At 41.0% G+C, this 13,238-nt stretch overlaps 1 protein-coding gene and 1 long non-coding RNA gene across 2 annotated transcripts in view; one reads left to right on the forward strand and one right to left on the reverse strand.

The window, feature by feature from the left end:
• The window catches only part of LOC133568748 (uncharacterized), a 38,003-nt gene that overhangs the window by 5,185 nt on the left and 19,580 nt on the right, over positions 1-13,238 (forward strand). The window contains exon 2 of the long non-coding RNA XR_009809661.1: positions 7,926-8,020. This is a non-coding gene — a long non-coding RNA (uncharacterized LOC133568748). The remainder of the gene's footprint in view (positions 1-7,925; positions 8,021-13,238) is intronic.
• The window catches only part of pnhd (pinhead), a 45,428-nt gene continuing 40,733 nt past the window's right edge, over positions 8,544-13,238 (reverse strand). Inside the window, exon 7 of the mRNA XM_061920859.1 lies at positions 8,544-8,818. Coding sequence (XP_061776843.1) covers positions 8,668-8,818 — 151 coding nt within the window. The 3' untranslated portion in view covers positions 8,544-8,667. The remainder of the gene's footprint in view (positions 8,819-13,238) is intronic.

The following is a 13,238-nucleotide window of genomic DNA, read 5'->3' on the forward strand; positions in this document are numbered from 1 at the left end:
ATATATATATATATATATATATATATATATAGGGGCGTGGGAAAAAATTGATTCGAAAACGTTGTGTGATTCAGAATCGATTCTCATTTTTTTTTTAAATAATTTTTTTGTTTTTTTAATCAATCCAACAAATCACTTCAAAGCAATACCATAACAATGCAATCCAATTCCAAAACCGAACGTGACCCAGCAACACTCAGAACTGCAATAAACAGAGCAACTGAGAGGAGACACAAACACCACACAGAACAAACCAAAAGTAGTTAAAACAAAAATGAATATTATCAACAACAGTATCAATATTAGTTATAATTTCAGCATAGCAGTGATTAAAAATCCCTTATTTTCATTAAGATTTGACATTTATAAAAATTTAAAAAAAGTGTCACAGTGGCTTACACTTGCATGGCATCTCATAAGCTTGACAACACACTGTCCAATGTTTTTACAAATATAAAATAAGTCATATTTTGGTTTGTTTAATAGTTAAAACAAATTTACATTATTGCAATCAGTTGATAAAACATTGTCCTTTACATTTATAAAAGTTTTTTTACAAAAATCTACTACTCTGCTAGCATGACAGCAGACTGGGGTAGATCCTGCTGAAATCCTATGTATTGAATGAATACAGAATCCTTTTGAATCGGAAAAATATTGTTTTTGAATCGAGAATCGAATCGAAAAAAATCGATATATTATCGAATCGTGACCCTAAGAATCGATATTGAATCGAATCGTGGGACACCCAAAGATTCACAGCCCCAATATATATATATATATATATATATATATATATATATAGGTTGATTGGCAACACTAAATTGGCCCTAGTGTGTGAATGTGAGTGTGAATGTTGTCTGTATATCTGTGTTGGCCCTGCGATGAGGTGGCGACTTGTCCAGGGTGTACCCTGCCTTCCGCCCGATTGTAGCTGAGATAGGCGCCAGCGCCCTCCGCGACCCCGAAAGGGAATAAGCGGTAGAAAATGGATGGATGGATATATATATATATCTGTATATATGTGTGTGGCGGCTTGTCCAGGGTGTACGCTGCCTTCCGCCGGAATGCAGCTGAGATAGGCTCAAGCACCACCCGCAACCCCAAAAGGGACAAGCGGTAGGAAATGGATGGATGGTTGTTTTTCTAGCTGTGTTAGCCCTGTAGTGAGGTGGCAGCTGGGATAGGCTCCAGCTCCTGTAGCCTCAAGAGGGACAATTGGTAGAAAATGGATGGATGGATATGTTTTTGTACTTAGTATTGAGATCACAATTTTCTGGCACAATGTTTATGAACTTTAAGAAAACAAAAAAGAACGTTGAAATGGTTGTAGTAGAACAATGCATTTTTGTTTTTAAGGAATTTGTGACATGCAAGTTAAACTAAACTGTAATTTAAATATTTAATAAAAAATACTAATAATGGATATACAATCCTTTTTTGTAAACTGAAATTTATTTTTTTTACTTAAAATTGTGATAATTTTATTCAATAAATGTTTGTGAGCAAAATGTGTGTGTTTAAACATATATAAATATAAAAATATGAAGTAAAAAACTTAAAGTCGTTTATAAAAATGAAGTGCATGTGTCTTGCTTTAAAACTCAGGACCAGGCGTGTCCAAAGTGCGGCCCGAGGGCCTTTCGGGGCCCCCAGCTAATCTGTTAATGGCCCCCGGCCCATTCAAAGAAATACTATAATAAAAAGTATAATAAAAGAGTAAACAGTGACATGTAAAAAGAAAAAGTTGCAATGTTGACACTAATAAGACAAAGCTGCCATGCGGACTATTTCAAATATTTTGAGGGGATAATATTGCATATTTTGTGCGAAACAAAGTTTTCTTTCACAAAAAGGGCATCAAACAAACAAAATAATATAAAAAATATATATAAAATTGTATAATCAAGAGATATACAGACTTCCGCGTTAAAAGTAAAAAAATATAAATATACATTTGGCTTATTTTCAACACTTATTCTTTTTTTATTGTTATGAATTATTGACCTATTTAGGGTTCCAATTACTTCACGTCAAATATTCCACTTTGAAATGTTTTGGGGGAAAATTTTGCGTAGTTTGTGTGTTTTCAATATAAATAGGGTTTTGACGTAAAGGCCATAAACATAAAAAAAAAATAAAAAAATAAAAAAAAATGTTATAACGACAGACAGACCTGAAGTTGATCTCGAGATTCAAGCATTAAATGAAAAAATTAAGAATTTATGACTTATTTCTAACATTTTTATGACTGAGACCCTTCTGGAGACCAAACTTGAGGAAAGCCATAAAAGTAAAATAAACAACATCTATTGTATTGCTTTTAAAAAGGAAAAATATCAAAATGGCCCCCGCATACTTTGATTTTTCAGTCTGCGGCCCTCAGTGGGAAAAGTTTGGATACCCCTGCTCTGGACCATCTTCATGGTGAATGCAGACAGAAGCTACCAATGGTGTTTGTTTCCCAACCAGCCAATGAAGTGTCACGTGACACAGGTCAAAAATGCAGGTAATGCAGTACTACACACTAAGAATGGGCGATCTGGCCCAAATCTGTATCATCCATCCATCTTATTCCGTTTATCCTAGGTTGGGTCGCGGGGACAGCAGCCTAAGCAGAGAAGCCCAGACTTCCCTCTCCCTAGCTACTTCGTCCAGCTCTTCCCGGGGGATCCCGAGGCGTTTCCAGGCCAGCTGGGAGACATAGTCTTCCCAACTTGTCCTGGGTCTTCCCTGTGGCATCCTACCAATCAGACGTGCCCTAAACAACTTCTTAGGGTGGCATTCTGACCAGATGCCAGAACCACCTACCATGAATTGATTAACAAGGGCCCCGACTTAAACAAGATGAACAACTTATTCGGGTGTTACCTTTTAGTGGTCAATTGCACGGAATATGTACTGAACTGTGCAATCTACTAATAGAAGTTTCAATCAATCAATCAATCAATAAACCTCATCTGGCTCCTCTCAATGTGGAGGAGCATCGGCCGTACTTTGAGCTCCTCCCGGATGACAGAGCTTCTCACCCTATCTCTAAGGGAGAGCCCCGCCACCCGGGATTTTAATTATCAATCAATCAATCAATCAATGTTTACTTATATAGCCCTAAATCACTAGTGTCTCAAAGGGCTGCACAAACCACTACGACATCCTCGGTAGGCCCACATAAGGGCAAGGAAAACTCACACCCAGTGGGACATCGGTGACAATGATGACTATGAGAACCTTGGAGAGGAGGAAAGCAATGGATGTCGAGCGGGTCTAACATGATACTGTGAAAGTTCAATCCATAATGGATCCAACACAGTCGCGAGAGTCCAGTCTAAAGCGGATCCAACACAGCAGCGAGAGTCCTGTTCATAGCGGAGCCCGCAGGAAACCATCCCAAGCGGAGGCTGATCAGCAGCGCAGAGATGTCCCCAGCCAATACACAGGCGAGCAGTACATGGCCACCGGATCGGACCGGACCCCTCCACAAGGGAGAGTGGGACATAGAAGAAAAAGAAAAGAAACGGCAGATCAACTGGTCTAAAAAGGGAGTCTATTTAAAGGCTAGAGTATACTTGTCCTTTCGGTCATAACCCAAAACTCATGACCATAGGTGAGGATAGGAACCGGATCGACCGGTAAATTGAGAGCTTTGCCTTCCGGCTCAGCTCCTTCTTCCCCACAACAGATCGATACAGCGTCCGCATTACTGTAGACGCCGCACCGATCCACCTGTCGATCTCACGATCCACTCTTCCCTCATTCGTGAACAAGACTTCAAGGTACTTGAACTCCTCCACTTGGGACAGGGTCTCCTCCCCAACCCGGGGATGGCACTCCACCCTTTTCCGGGCGAGAACCATGGACTCGGACTTGGAGGTGCTGATTCTCATCCTAGTCGTTTCACACTCGGCTGCGAACCGATCCAGTGAGAGCTGAAGATCCCGGTCAGATGAAGCCATCAGGACCACATCATCTGCAAAAAGCAGAGACCTAATCCTGCGGTCACCAAACCAGATCCCCTCAACGCCTTGACTGCGCCTAGAAAACTCTGTCCATAAAAGTTATGAACAGAATGGGTGACAAAGGACAACCTTGGCGGAGTCCAACCCTCACTGGAAACGTGTCCGATTTACTGCCGGCAATGCGGACCAAGCTCTGACACTGATCATACAGGGAGTGGACCGCCACAATCAGACAGTCCGATACCCCATACTCTCTGAGGACTTCCCGAGGGACACGGTCGAATGCCTTCTCCAAGTCCACAAAGCACATGTAGACTGGTTGGGCAAACTTCCATGCACCCTCAAGAACCCTGCCGAGAGTATAGAGAGTACAGTTCCACGACCAGGACGAAAACCACACTGTTCCTCCTGAGTCCGAGGTTCGACTATCTGGTGTAGTCTCCTCTCCAGTACACCTGAATAGACCTTACCGGTCTATCACAGTACTGTAAATATTGCAGCCTCCTGCGATAACGATATATATCACGATAACCACATATTTTGTGTGTAAATGATATCAGAAATACAAACCCCGTTTCCATATGAGTTGGGAAACTGTGTTAGATGTAAATATAAACGGAATACAATGATTTGCAAATCCTTTTCAACCCATATTCAGTTGAATATGCTACAAAGACAACATATTTGATGTTCAAACTCATACATTTTATTTTTGTTTTTCAAATAATAATTAACTTAGAATTTCATGGCTGCAACACGTGCCAAAGTAGTTGGGAAAGGGCATGTTCACCACTGTGTTACATCACCTTTTCTTTTAACAACACTCAATAAACGTTTGGGAACTGAGGAAACTAATCGTTGAAGCTTTGAAAGTGGAATTCTTTCCCTTTCTTGTTTTATGTAGAGCTTCAGTCGTTCAAAAGTCCAGGGTCTCCGCTGTCGTATTTTACGCTTCATACTACGCCACACATTTTCAATGGGAGACAGGTCTGGACTGCAGGCGGGCCTGGAAAGTACCCGCACTCTTTTTTTACGACGCCACGCTGTTGTAACACGTGCTGAATGTGGCTTGGCATTGTCTTGCTGAAATAAGCAGGGGCATCCATGTTAAAGACGGCGCATAAAAGGCAGCATATGTTGTATGTACCTTTCAGCATTAATGGTGCCTTCACAGATGTGTAAGTTACCCATGCCTTGGGCACTAATGCACCCCCATACCTTCACACATGCTGGCTTTTGAACTTTGCGTCGATAACAGTCTGGATGGTTCGCTTCCCCTTTGGTCCGGATGACACCATGTCGAATATTTCCAAAAACAATTTAAAATGTGGACTCGTCAGACCACAGAACACTTTTCCACTCTGCATCAGGCCATCTTAGATGATCTCCGGCCTAAAGAAGCTGACGGCTTTTCTGGATGTTGTTGATAAATGGCTTTCGCTTTGCATAGTAAAGCTTTAACTTGCACTTACAGATGTAGCGACGAACTGTATTTAGTGACAGTGGTTTTCTGAAGTGTTCTTGAGCCCATGTGGTGATATCCTTTAGAGATTGATGTCTGTTTTGGATACAGTGCCATCTGAGGGATCGAAGGTCACGATCATTCAATGTTGGTTTCCGGCCATGTCTCTTACGTGGAGTGATTTCTCCAGATTCTCTGAACCTTTTGATGATATTATGGAGCGTAGATGTTGAAATCCCTAAATTTCTTGCAATTGCACTTTGAGAAACGTTGTTCTTAAACTGTTTGACTATTTGCTCACGCAGTTGTGGACAAAGGGGTGTACCTCGCCCCATCCTTTCTTGTGAAAGACTGAGCATTTTTTGGGGAAGCTGGTTTTTATACCCAATCATGGCACCCACCTGTTCCCAATTAGCCTGCACACCTGTGGGATGTTCCAAATAAGTGTAGAGGTTGCCCTCTAGTGGCTTCTTCGGACCACCACACACTGCCAGGAGAGCCCGGAATTCAGGGTATAACACTGTTTCATTTTGGTAAATAGCAATAGACTTCTGCTTTCCAGCACAAGGTCTTGTCTTACATATCTTGTCTTTGCAGTCTATTCAATAGAATTTAGGTTGAAAATGATTTGCAAATCATTGTATTTTGTTTTTATTTACCATTTACACAATGTGCCAACTTCACCAGTTTTGGGTTTTGTAGCATATACTGTATGTGTGTGTATGTGGCTAATGAATTTGCACAGTGGCTTGAAGGCCTACTGAAATAAGATTTTCTTATTTAAACGGGGATAGCAGGTCCATTCTATGTGTCATACTTGATCATTTCGCCATATTACCATATTTTTGCTGAAAGGATTTAGTAGAGAACATCCACGATAAAGTTCGCAACTTTTGGTCGCTAAAAAAAAAGACTTGCCTGTACGGGAAGTAGCAGACGATGTGCGTGTGATGTCACGGGTTGTGGAGCTCCTCACATCTGAACATTGTTTAAAATCATAGCCACCAACAGCTAAAGCGATTTGGACCGAGAAAGCGACGATTTCCTCATTAATTTGAGCGCGAATGAAAGATTCATGGATGAGGAAAGTGAGAGTGAAGGACTAGAAATAAATAAAAAAGACGAGGGCATTGGGAGCAATTCAGATGTTATTAGACACATTTACTAGGATAATTCTGGAAAATCCCTTATTTGCTTATTGTGTTACGAGTGTTTTAGTGAGATTATATGGTCTAGAGTTGCGCGGTTTGCGGTCTCATCCGCGGAGTCCGCGGATAAATGGCGGGTCGGGCGGGTGACTTGATGAATAAATAGATTTTAATTAGATTCGGGCGGGTGGCGGTTGAACCATCCGGAAATATTTGATATACATAGTTCTGGGGTCGGTATCCTTCGCCATTCAAAGACCCGTGTCACAAAGCGAAGAAGACAATAGGAGACGCCAATATTCTCCAGAATGACTGCCGGTAGTCACCCAGATAATAAGTATTAGGACGTGCTATGAAGTCATTGACTTTGTCGCCTACTACAACAGTCAGTCCAGCAACATGTTGTGTGTGGCTTCCACAGACACACACACACGACTGCAAGGCATACTGGGTGACACAGAGTACACTAATGGTTGTGATATAAACAATTTTAAGACTCTTAGTAATATGCGCCACGCTGTGAAGCCACACCAAATAAGATTGACAAACACATTTCGGGAGGACATCCTCCCAGTAACACAACGTAAACGCAACACAACAAATACCCAGAATCCTTTGTATCCCCCCCTGCGCGTAAGTAAGGTGGGCGGGGTTGGGGGCGCGGGGGTGTAAAATATATTCAGGAAGTGTCACGGATACAAAGGATTATGGATATTTGTTGTGTTGCGTTTATGTTGTGTTACTATGAGGATGTTCTCCCGAAATTTGTTTGTCAATCTTGTTGGGTGTGGCTTCACAGCGTGGCGCATATTAGTAAGTGTTAAAGTTGTTTATATTACAACCATCAGTGTACTCTGTGTCACCCAGTATGCCTTTCAATCTTGTACGTGTAATTGCGGAAACTCCACACATGTTGCCGGACCAACAATCGGTTTGTACATGTTGTTGACGGTGTCTAAGGCAATGGCTTCACAGCACGCCCATATTCTTGTCATCAGGATGAACGCCAATTGGATATCACGAGAACGTTAGCGGCTCCAATCGTCTTCATTACTCTGTGAAACGGGTTTAAATAGCACTGTGAGTGGTAAAGGTGGCCAACCTCTGATGTATTTCAGCGGGCGGTTGCGTTTCTGCTAAAATGTTTGTTCGGGTGGACGGCGGGTGGATGACGACTTTGGTGATGCGGTTGCGGATGATATAATTGCCTATCCGCGCATCTCTAATATGGTCGTACCTGAAAGTCGGAGGGGTGTGGCCATGGTTGTGGTGACCACAAGAGTCTCGGTGGGAAGCCACGTTTCTCGACGAGGCAAGGCAGCCGGGCTGAGAATTTTAATTTTTTCCCCTCCTCTACAGTGTAAGCATCTGACGGTCAGGGGCGGCCGTTGGGAGGAGGCAAGAGAGTCCACAGCTGCAGGAAGAACGACGCAAACTCTCCGCTCATGTCTACGGTAAGAGCCGACTTATTGCCAGCATTTTCTCACCGAAACCTGCCGGTTGACATGTGGTCGGGAACCATGTTCGCTTGACCGCTCTGTTCCATAGTAAAGCTTCACCATTTTTCGGGAATGTAAACAAGGAAACACCAGCTGTGTTTGTGTTGCTAAAGGCGGCCGCAATACACCGCTTCCCACCTACAGCTTTCTTCTTTGACGTCTCCATTATTAATTGAACAAATTGCAAAAGATTCAGCAACACAGACGTCCAGAATTCTGTGGAATTATGCGATTAAAGCAGACAACTTATAGCTGGGATCGGGGCTGGATCTAAATGTGCGCTACAATCCGCGACGTTTTCAACAGGATACTTTGCGCGAAATTTAAAATTGCAATTTAGTAAACTAAAGCGGCCGTATTGGCATGTGTTGCAATGTTAATATTTCATCATTGATATATAAACTATCAGACTGCGTGGTCGCTAGTAGTGGCTTTCAGTAGGCCTTTAAAGACAAACAAGGCCGTGCTATGACGTTTATTTACAAAAATGATCCCTTTTACATATATTACATATCATACAATAATACTTTAATGGGGGAGAGCTGACACCTTGGGTCAGGTTGTCAAGTTATGGTTGGTAGCAGCCAGGTGTGGTGATGTCATCAGTGTTGACAACGGCAGGAGGTGATGGAGAGGACCGTGCGGATCCTCCGGTGTTGGCCAAGGAAGCTGTGGCTCTCGTATCCTTGGGGGACGCAAGAGTTGGATTGTTTTTCAGCCCACAAGTGGCAGATATCAGGATCCGAAGGACTCCTGTGTAGGAGAAAATAACATTATTAACAGAGCAAAATGGCATTCATTTGAACTCTCGCGGCTGTGTTGGAGCCACTATAGATTGAACTTTCACAGTATCATGTTAGACCCGCTCGACATCCATTGCTTTCGGTCCCCTAGAGGGGGGGGGGGGGGGGTTGCCCACATCTGAGGTCCTCTCCAAGGTTTCTCATAGTCAGCATTGTCACTGGCGTCCCACTGGATGTGAATTCTCCCTGCCCACTGGGTGTGAGTTTTCCTTGCCCTTTTGTGGGTTCTTCCGGGGATGTCGTAGTCGTAATGGTTTGTGCAGTCCTTTGAGACATTTGTGATTTGGGGCTATATAAATAAACATTGATTGATTAATTGATTGAATTTGAAGCCTTTATAACCTTTTGAATCTCATACAATTTATTGTCATGATCATTTCCAGCATCAAAGTCATTTTTATAGTTAATTTGGATTGACCCCCTAAAAAATTAGACATATTTGTCTTGTTATGTAAAGTTTTATAAACAGGAGAAAATGAAACAAAAATGTTTTAACAGTAACACGTACGGGGAAATTTTTCATATGTGTTTTTATATTGGTTTTTTATTTATTTATTTTTTGTTTTTATTCAGCATAATATTGTTTTTTTAATATTGTTTTTAACATGGCTGTGCAGCACTTTGGAAACGTTATTGTTGTTTAAATGTGCTATATAAATAAAGTGGATTGGATTGCATTGGAAAAAAACTTTTGAAAAATATGTTTATGTATATACATACTATAGTTACATATACATATATCCATCCATTCATTTTTATACCGCTTGTCCCTTTTCAGGGTCACGGGGGGTGCTGGAGCCTATCTCAGCTGTAGGCAGGGTACAGAGAGAAAGATTTTATATATATATATATATAGTAGGGGTGTGGGAAAAATTTGATTCAGAATCGATTCTCATTTTTTTAAAAATCGATTTATTTTTTCATGTATTTTTTACCATAACAATGTAATCCAATTCCAAAACCGAACCTGACCCAGCAACACTCAGAACTGCAATAAACAGAGCAATTGAGAGGAGACACAGAACAAACCAAAAGTAGTGAAACAAAAATGAATATTATCAACAACAGTATCAATATTAGTTGTAATTTCAGCATAGCAGTGATTTAAAATCCCTCATTGACATTATCATTAGACATTTATTAAAAAAAATTAAAAAAAGAACAATAGTGTCACAGTGGCTTACACTTGCATGGCATCTCATAAGCTTGACAACACACTGTGTCCAATGTTTTCACAAAGATTAAATAAGTCATGTTTTTGGTTCGTTTGATAGTTAAAACAAATTTACATTATTGCAATCAGTTGATAAAACATTGTCCTTTACAATTATAAAAGCTTTTTAAAAAAAAAAATACTACTCTGCTAGCATGTCAGCAGACTGGGGTAGATCCTGCTGAAATCCTATGTATTGAATGAATACAGAATCATGTTGAATCGGAAAAATATCGTTTTTGAATCAAGTATCGCGCCGAATCAAAGAAATCGATATATTATCGAATCGTGACCCCAAGAATCGATATTGAATCGAATCGTGGGACACCCAAAGATTTGCAGCCCTAATATATATATACATATATATATATATATACATATATATATATATGTATATATGTATATGTATATATATATATATATATATATATATATGTATATTTGTGTGTGTATGGATGGGTGGATGTTTATGAATACATGTATATATACATGCATATACATTACTTTTTAGAAGTGTAGAAAAATAATGTATCACAAATAATAATTCCATGTGTAACAAATATTAAAAAGTTTGATGAATCTGCAATATTGCCATGAGGTGGCGACTTGTCCAGGGTGTACCCTGCCTTCCGCCCGATTGTAGCTGAGATAGGCACCAGCGCCCCCCCCCCGCGACCCCAAAGGGAATAAGCGGTAGAAAATGGATGGATGGATGAAAAAAGTAGCTCAGTAAAGTTTTTACAATTAAAAGTACCTTTAAAACATGTGGGCTCTGAACCAAGGATGTCGTTGTGTCTTGTGCAGACCTTTGAGACATTTGTGATTTAAGTCTATATAAATAAACATTGATTAATTGATTGATTGACATATATGTATAATAATTAGTGATGTCAAATTATATATTTTTTTCGTCAGATGAATCACACGTTTGAATTAGGATTAATAATGACTAATCCCAGTTTATTACTGGCTTGCATTATTTAAAAAAACTTCATGAAAGGGCCCAGTTTTAGGAGACAAGAGCAATTATATTGTCGGAATGTCATGCGGGAACACCTTAAAACAGTGGTCCCCAACCACTGGGCCGCGGCCCGGTACCGGCCCGATTATGTTGATTATTAAATCAACATAAAAAACACAATATACACTTACGATTAGTGCACCAACCACAAAAAAACTCCCTTTTTCATGCCAAAGAAAAAAAAAAAAAAAAAAGAAATTATTAAGCGTTGACCGGTCCGCGGATACAAAAAGGTTGGGGACCACTGGTCTATGTGACAGGCTGCAGGCTGTCTATGACGGAGCGTTATAATGTCCCAAGAATCAAAGATCCTTAATATAACGGGAGCTTACTAGTGGTTTTAAGGACCTACGACAAAAAAAAATAAATAAATTGGTACTCAAAATCCTTAATTTGATAGGAGTGCTCTGCTGTTTCTTAACACCTACAGCAAGAACGCTAGTCAAAGATTCTTGATACGACAGGAGCGCTCTGCTGTTTTTTTAAGCGCCTAGTGCAAAATCGACGGGCCAGACGATTCTTAATGTGAAGGACTCCTCTCACTTTTTAGCCTCCTGCCCGCTGGCCGCCGCTACAGACAAGGACCAGCATGCTAAGAGACCGTTTCTTTCACCGAGCAGTAACACTCTTGAACTCTCACCCTGTTAAAACACTTGAAATGCACTTTAGTCAATGAAATTGACCTAATTCATGTAAATATTAATAATACTGTGGAGCCTGCAGGAGCAAAGGTCACCGCCTCTCTCCATGGTGCTGAGGACTGAGCACAATCAGACGGGGGCGTGGCAGCGATGACGGCGAAACACAAAATCACTGGTTTTACAGACCAAGTTCAACAATGGCCAGTCAAAGATCCTTTCCATGACAGGAGCGTTTCCCTAAAGATGTTGTTAAAAAAAAATAAAAAATAAAAAACAGTATTTCAAAGAAAGGTGCCGCAGCACATTGGTTGATGTTCCATATGAGAACGTGTTTCAAGGACCAAGAGCACAAACACCAGTCAAAGATCCTCTATAATAGTGGTCCCCAACCACCAGGCCGTGTCCCGATTGGTACCGGGCCGCAGAATTTTTTGTAATTAATTCTTATTTAAAAAAAAATATATATATATATATATATAAATAAATGATAAATGGGTTGTACTTGTATAGCGCTTTTCTACCTTCAAGGTACTCAAAGCGCTTTGACATTACTTCCACATTTACCCATTCACACACACATTCACACACTGATGGAGGGAGCTGCCATGCAAGGCGCCAACCAGCACCCATCAGGAGCAAGGGTGAATTGTCTTGCTCAGGACACAACGGACGTGACGAGGTTGGTTCTAGGTGGGATTTGAACCAGTGACCCTCGGGTTGCGCACGGCCACTCTCCCACTGCGCCACGCCGTCCTTGATGACATATTTTTATGTTTATTTTTTTATTAAATCAACATAAAAAACACAATATACACGTACAATTAGTGCGCCAACGACAAAACCTCCCTTTTTCATGACAAAAACGTCCCTTTTCCATGACAAAGGATAAAAAAAATAAATAAAATAAAAAAATGGATCCCCCCCCCGGGCCGCGGGACAAATTATTAAGCATTGACCGGTCCGCGGATACCAAAAGGTTGGGGACCACTGCCTTAAAAGGTTTTATTATGATGTACTTCATTTATTTGCTCGAAACAGTTGTATCTAGAAGTCCTGTCAGGGTTTATTTTGAAGTGAAATTTGCCAGTGAGTACAACAAAAAAGGGAATAAGCGGTAGAAAATGGATGGATGGATACAACAAATTGGATTAATATTGGTGTATATAAACTGTATGCAGTCAATGCAATAATCTTTTGTGATTGATCAGTAGGAGTTTGCCCAACCAGTCTACATGTGCTTTGTGGACTTGGAGAAGGCATTGGACCGTGTCCCTCGGGAAGTCCTGTGGGGAGTGCTCAGAGAGTATAGGGTATCGGACTGTCTTATTATGGCAGTCCGATCCCTGTATGATCAGTGCCAGAACTTGGTCCGCATTGCAAGTCGGACACGTTTCCAGTGAGGGTTGGACTCTGCCAAGGCGCATTCTGTTCATAACTTTTATGGACAGAATTTCTAGGCGCAGTCAAGGCGTTGAAGGGTTCCGGTTTGGTGGCC

Source organism: Nerophis ophidion, linkage group LG14, assembly GCF_033978795.1.
Source record: "Nerophis ophidion isolate RoL-2023_Sa linkage group LG14, RoL_Noph_v1.0, whole genome shotgun sequence".
NCBI classification, from domain to species: Eukaryota; Metazoa; Chordata; class Actinopteri; order Syngnathiformes; family Syngnathidae; genus Nerophis; species Nerophis ophidion.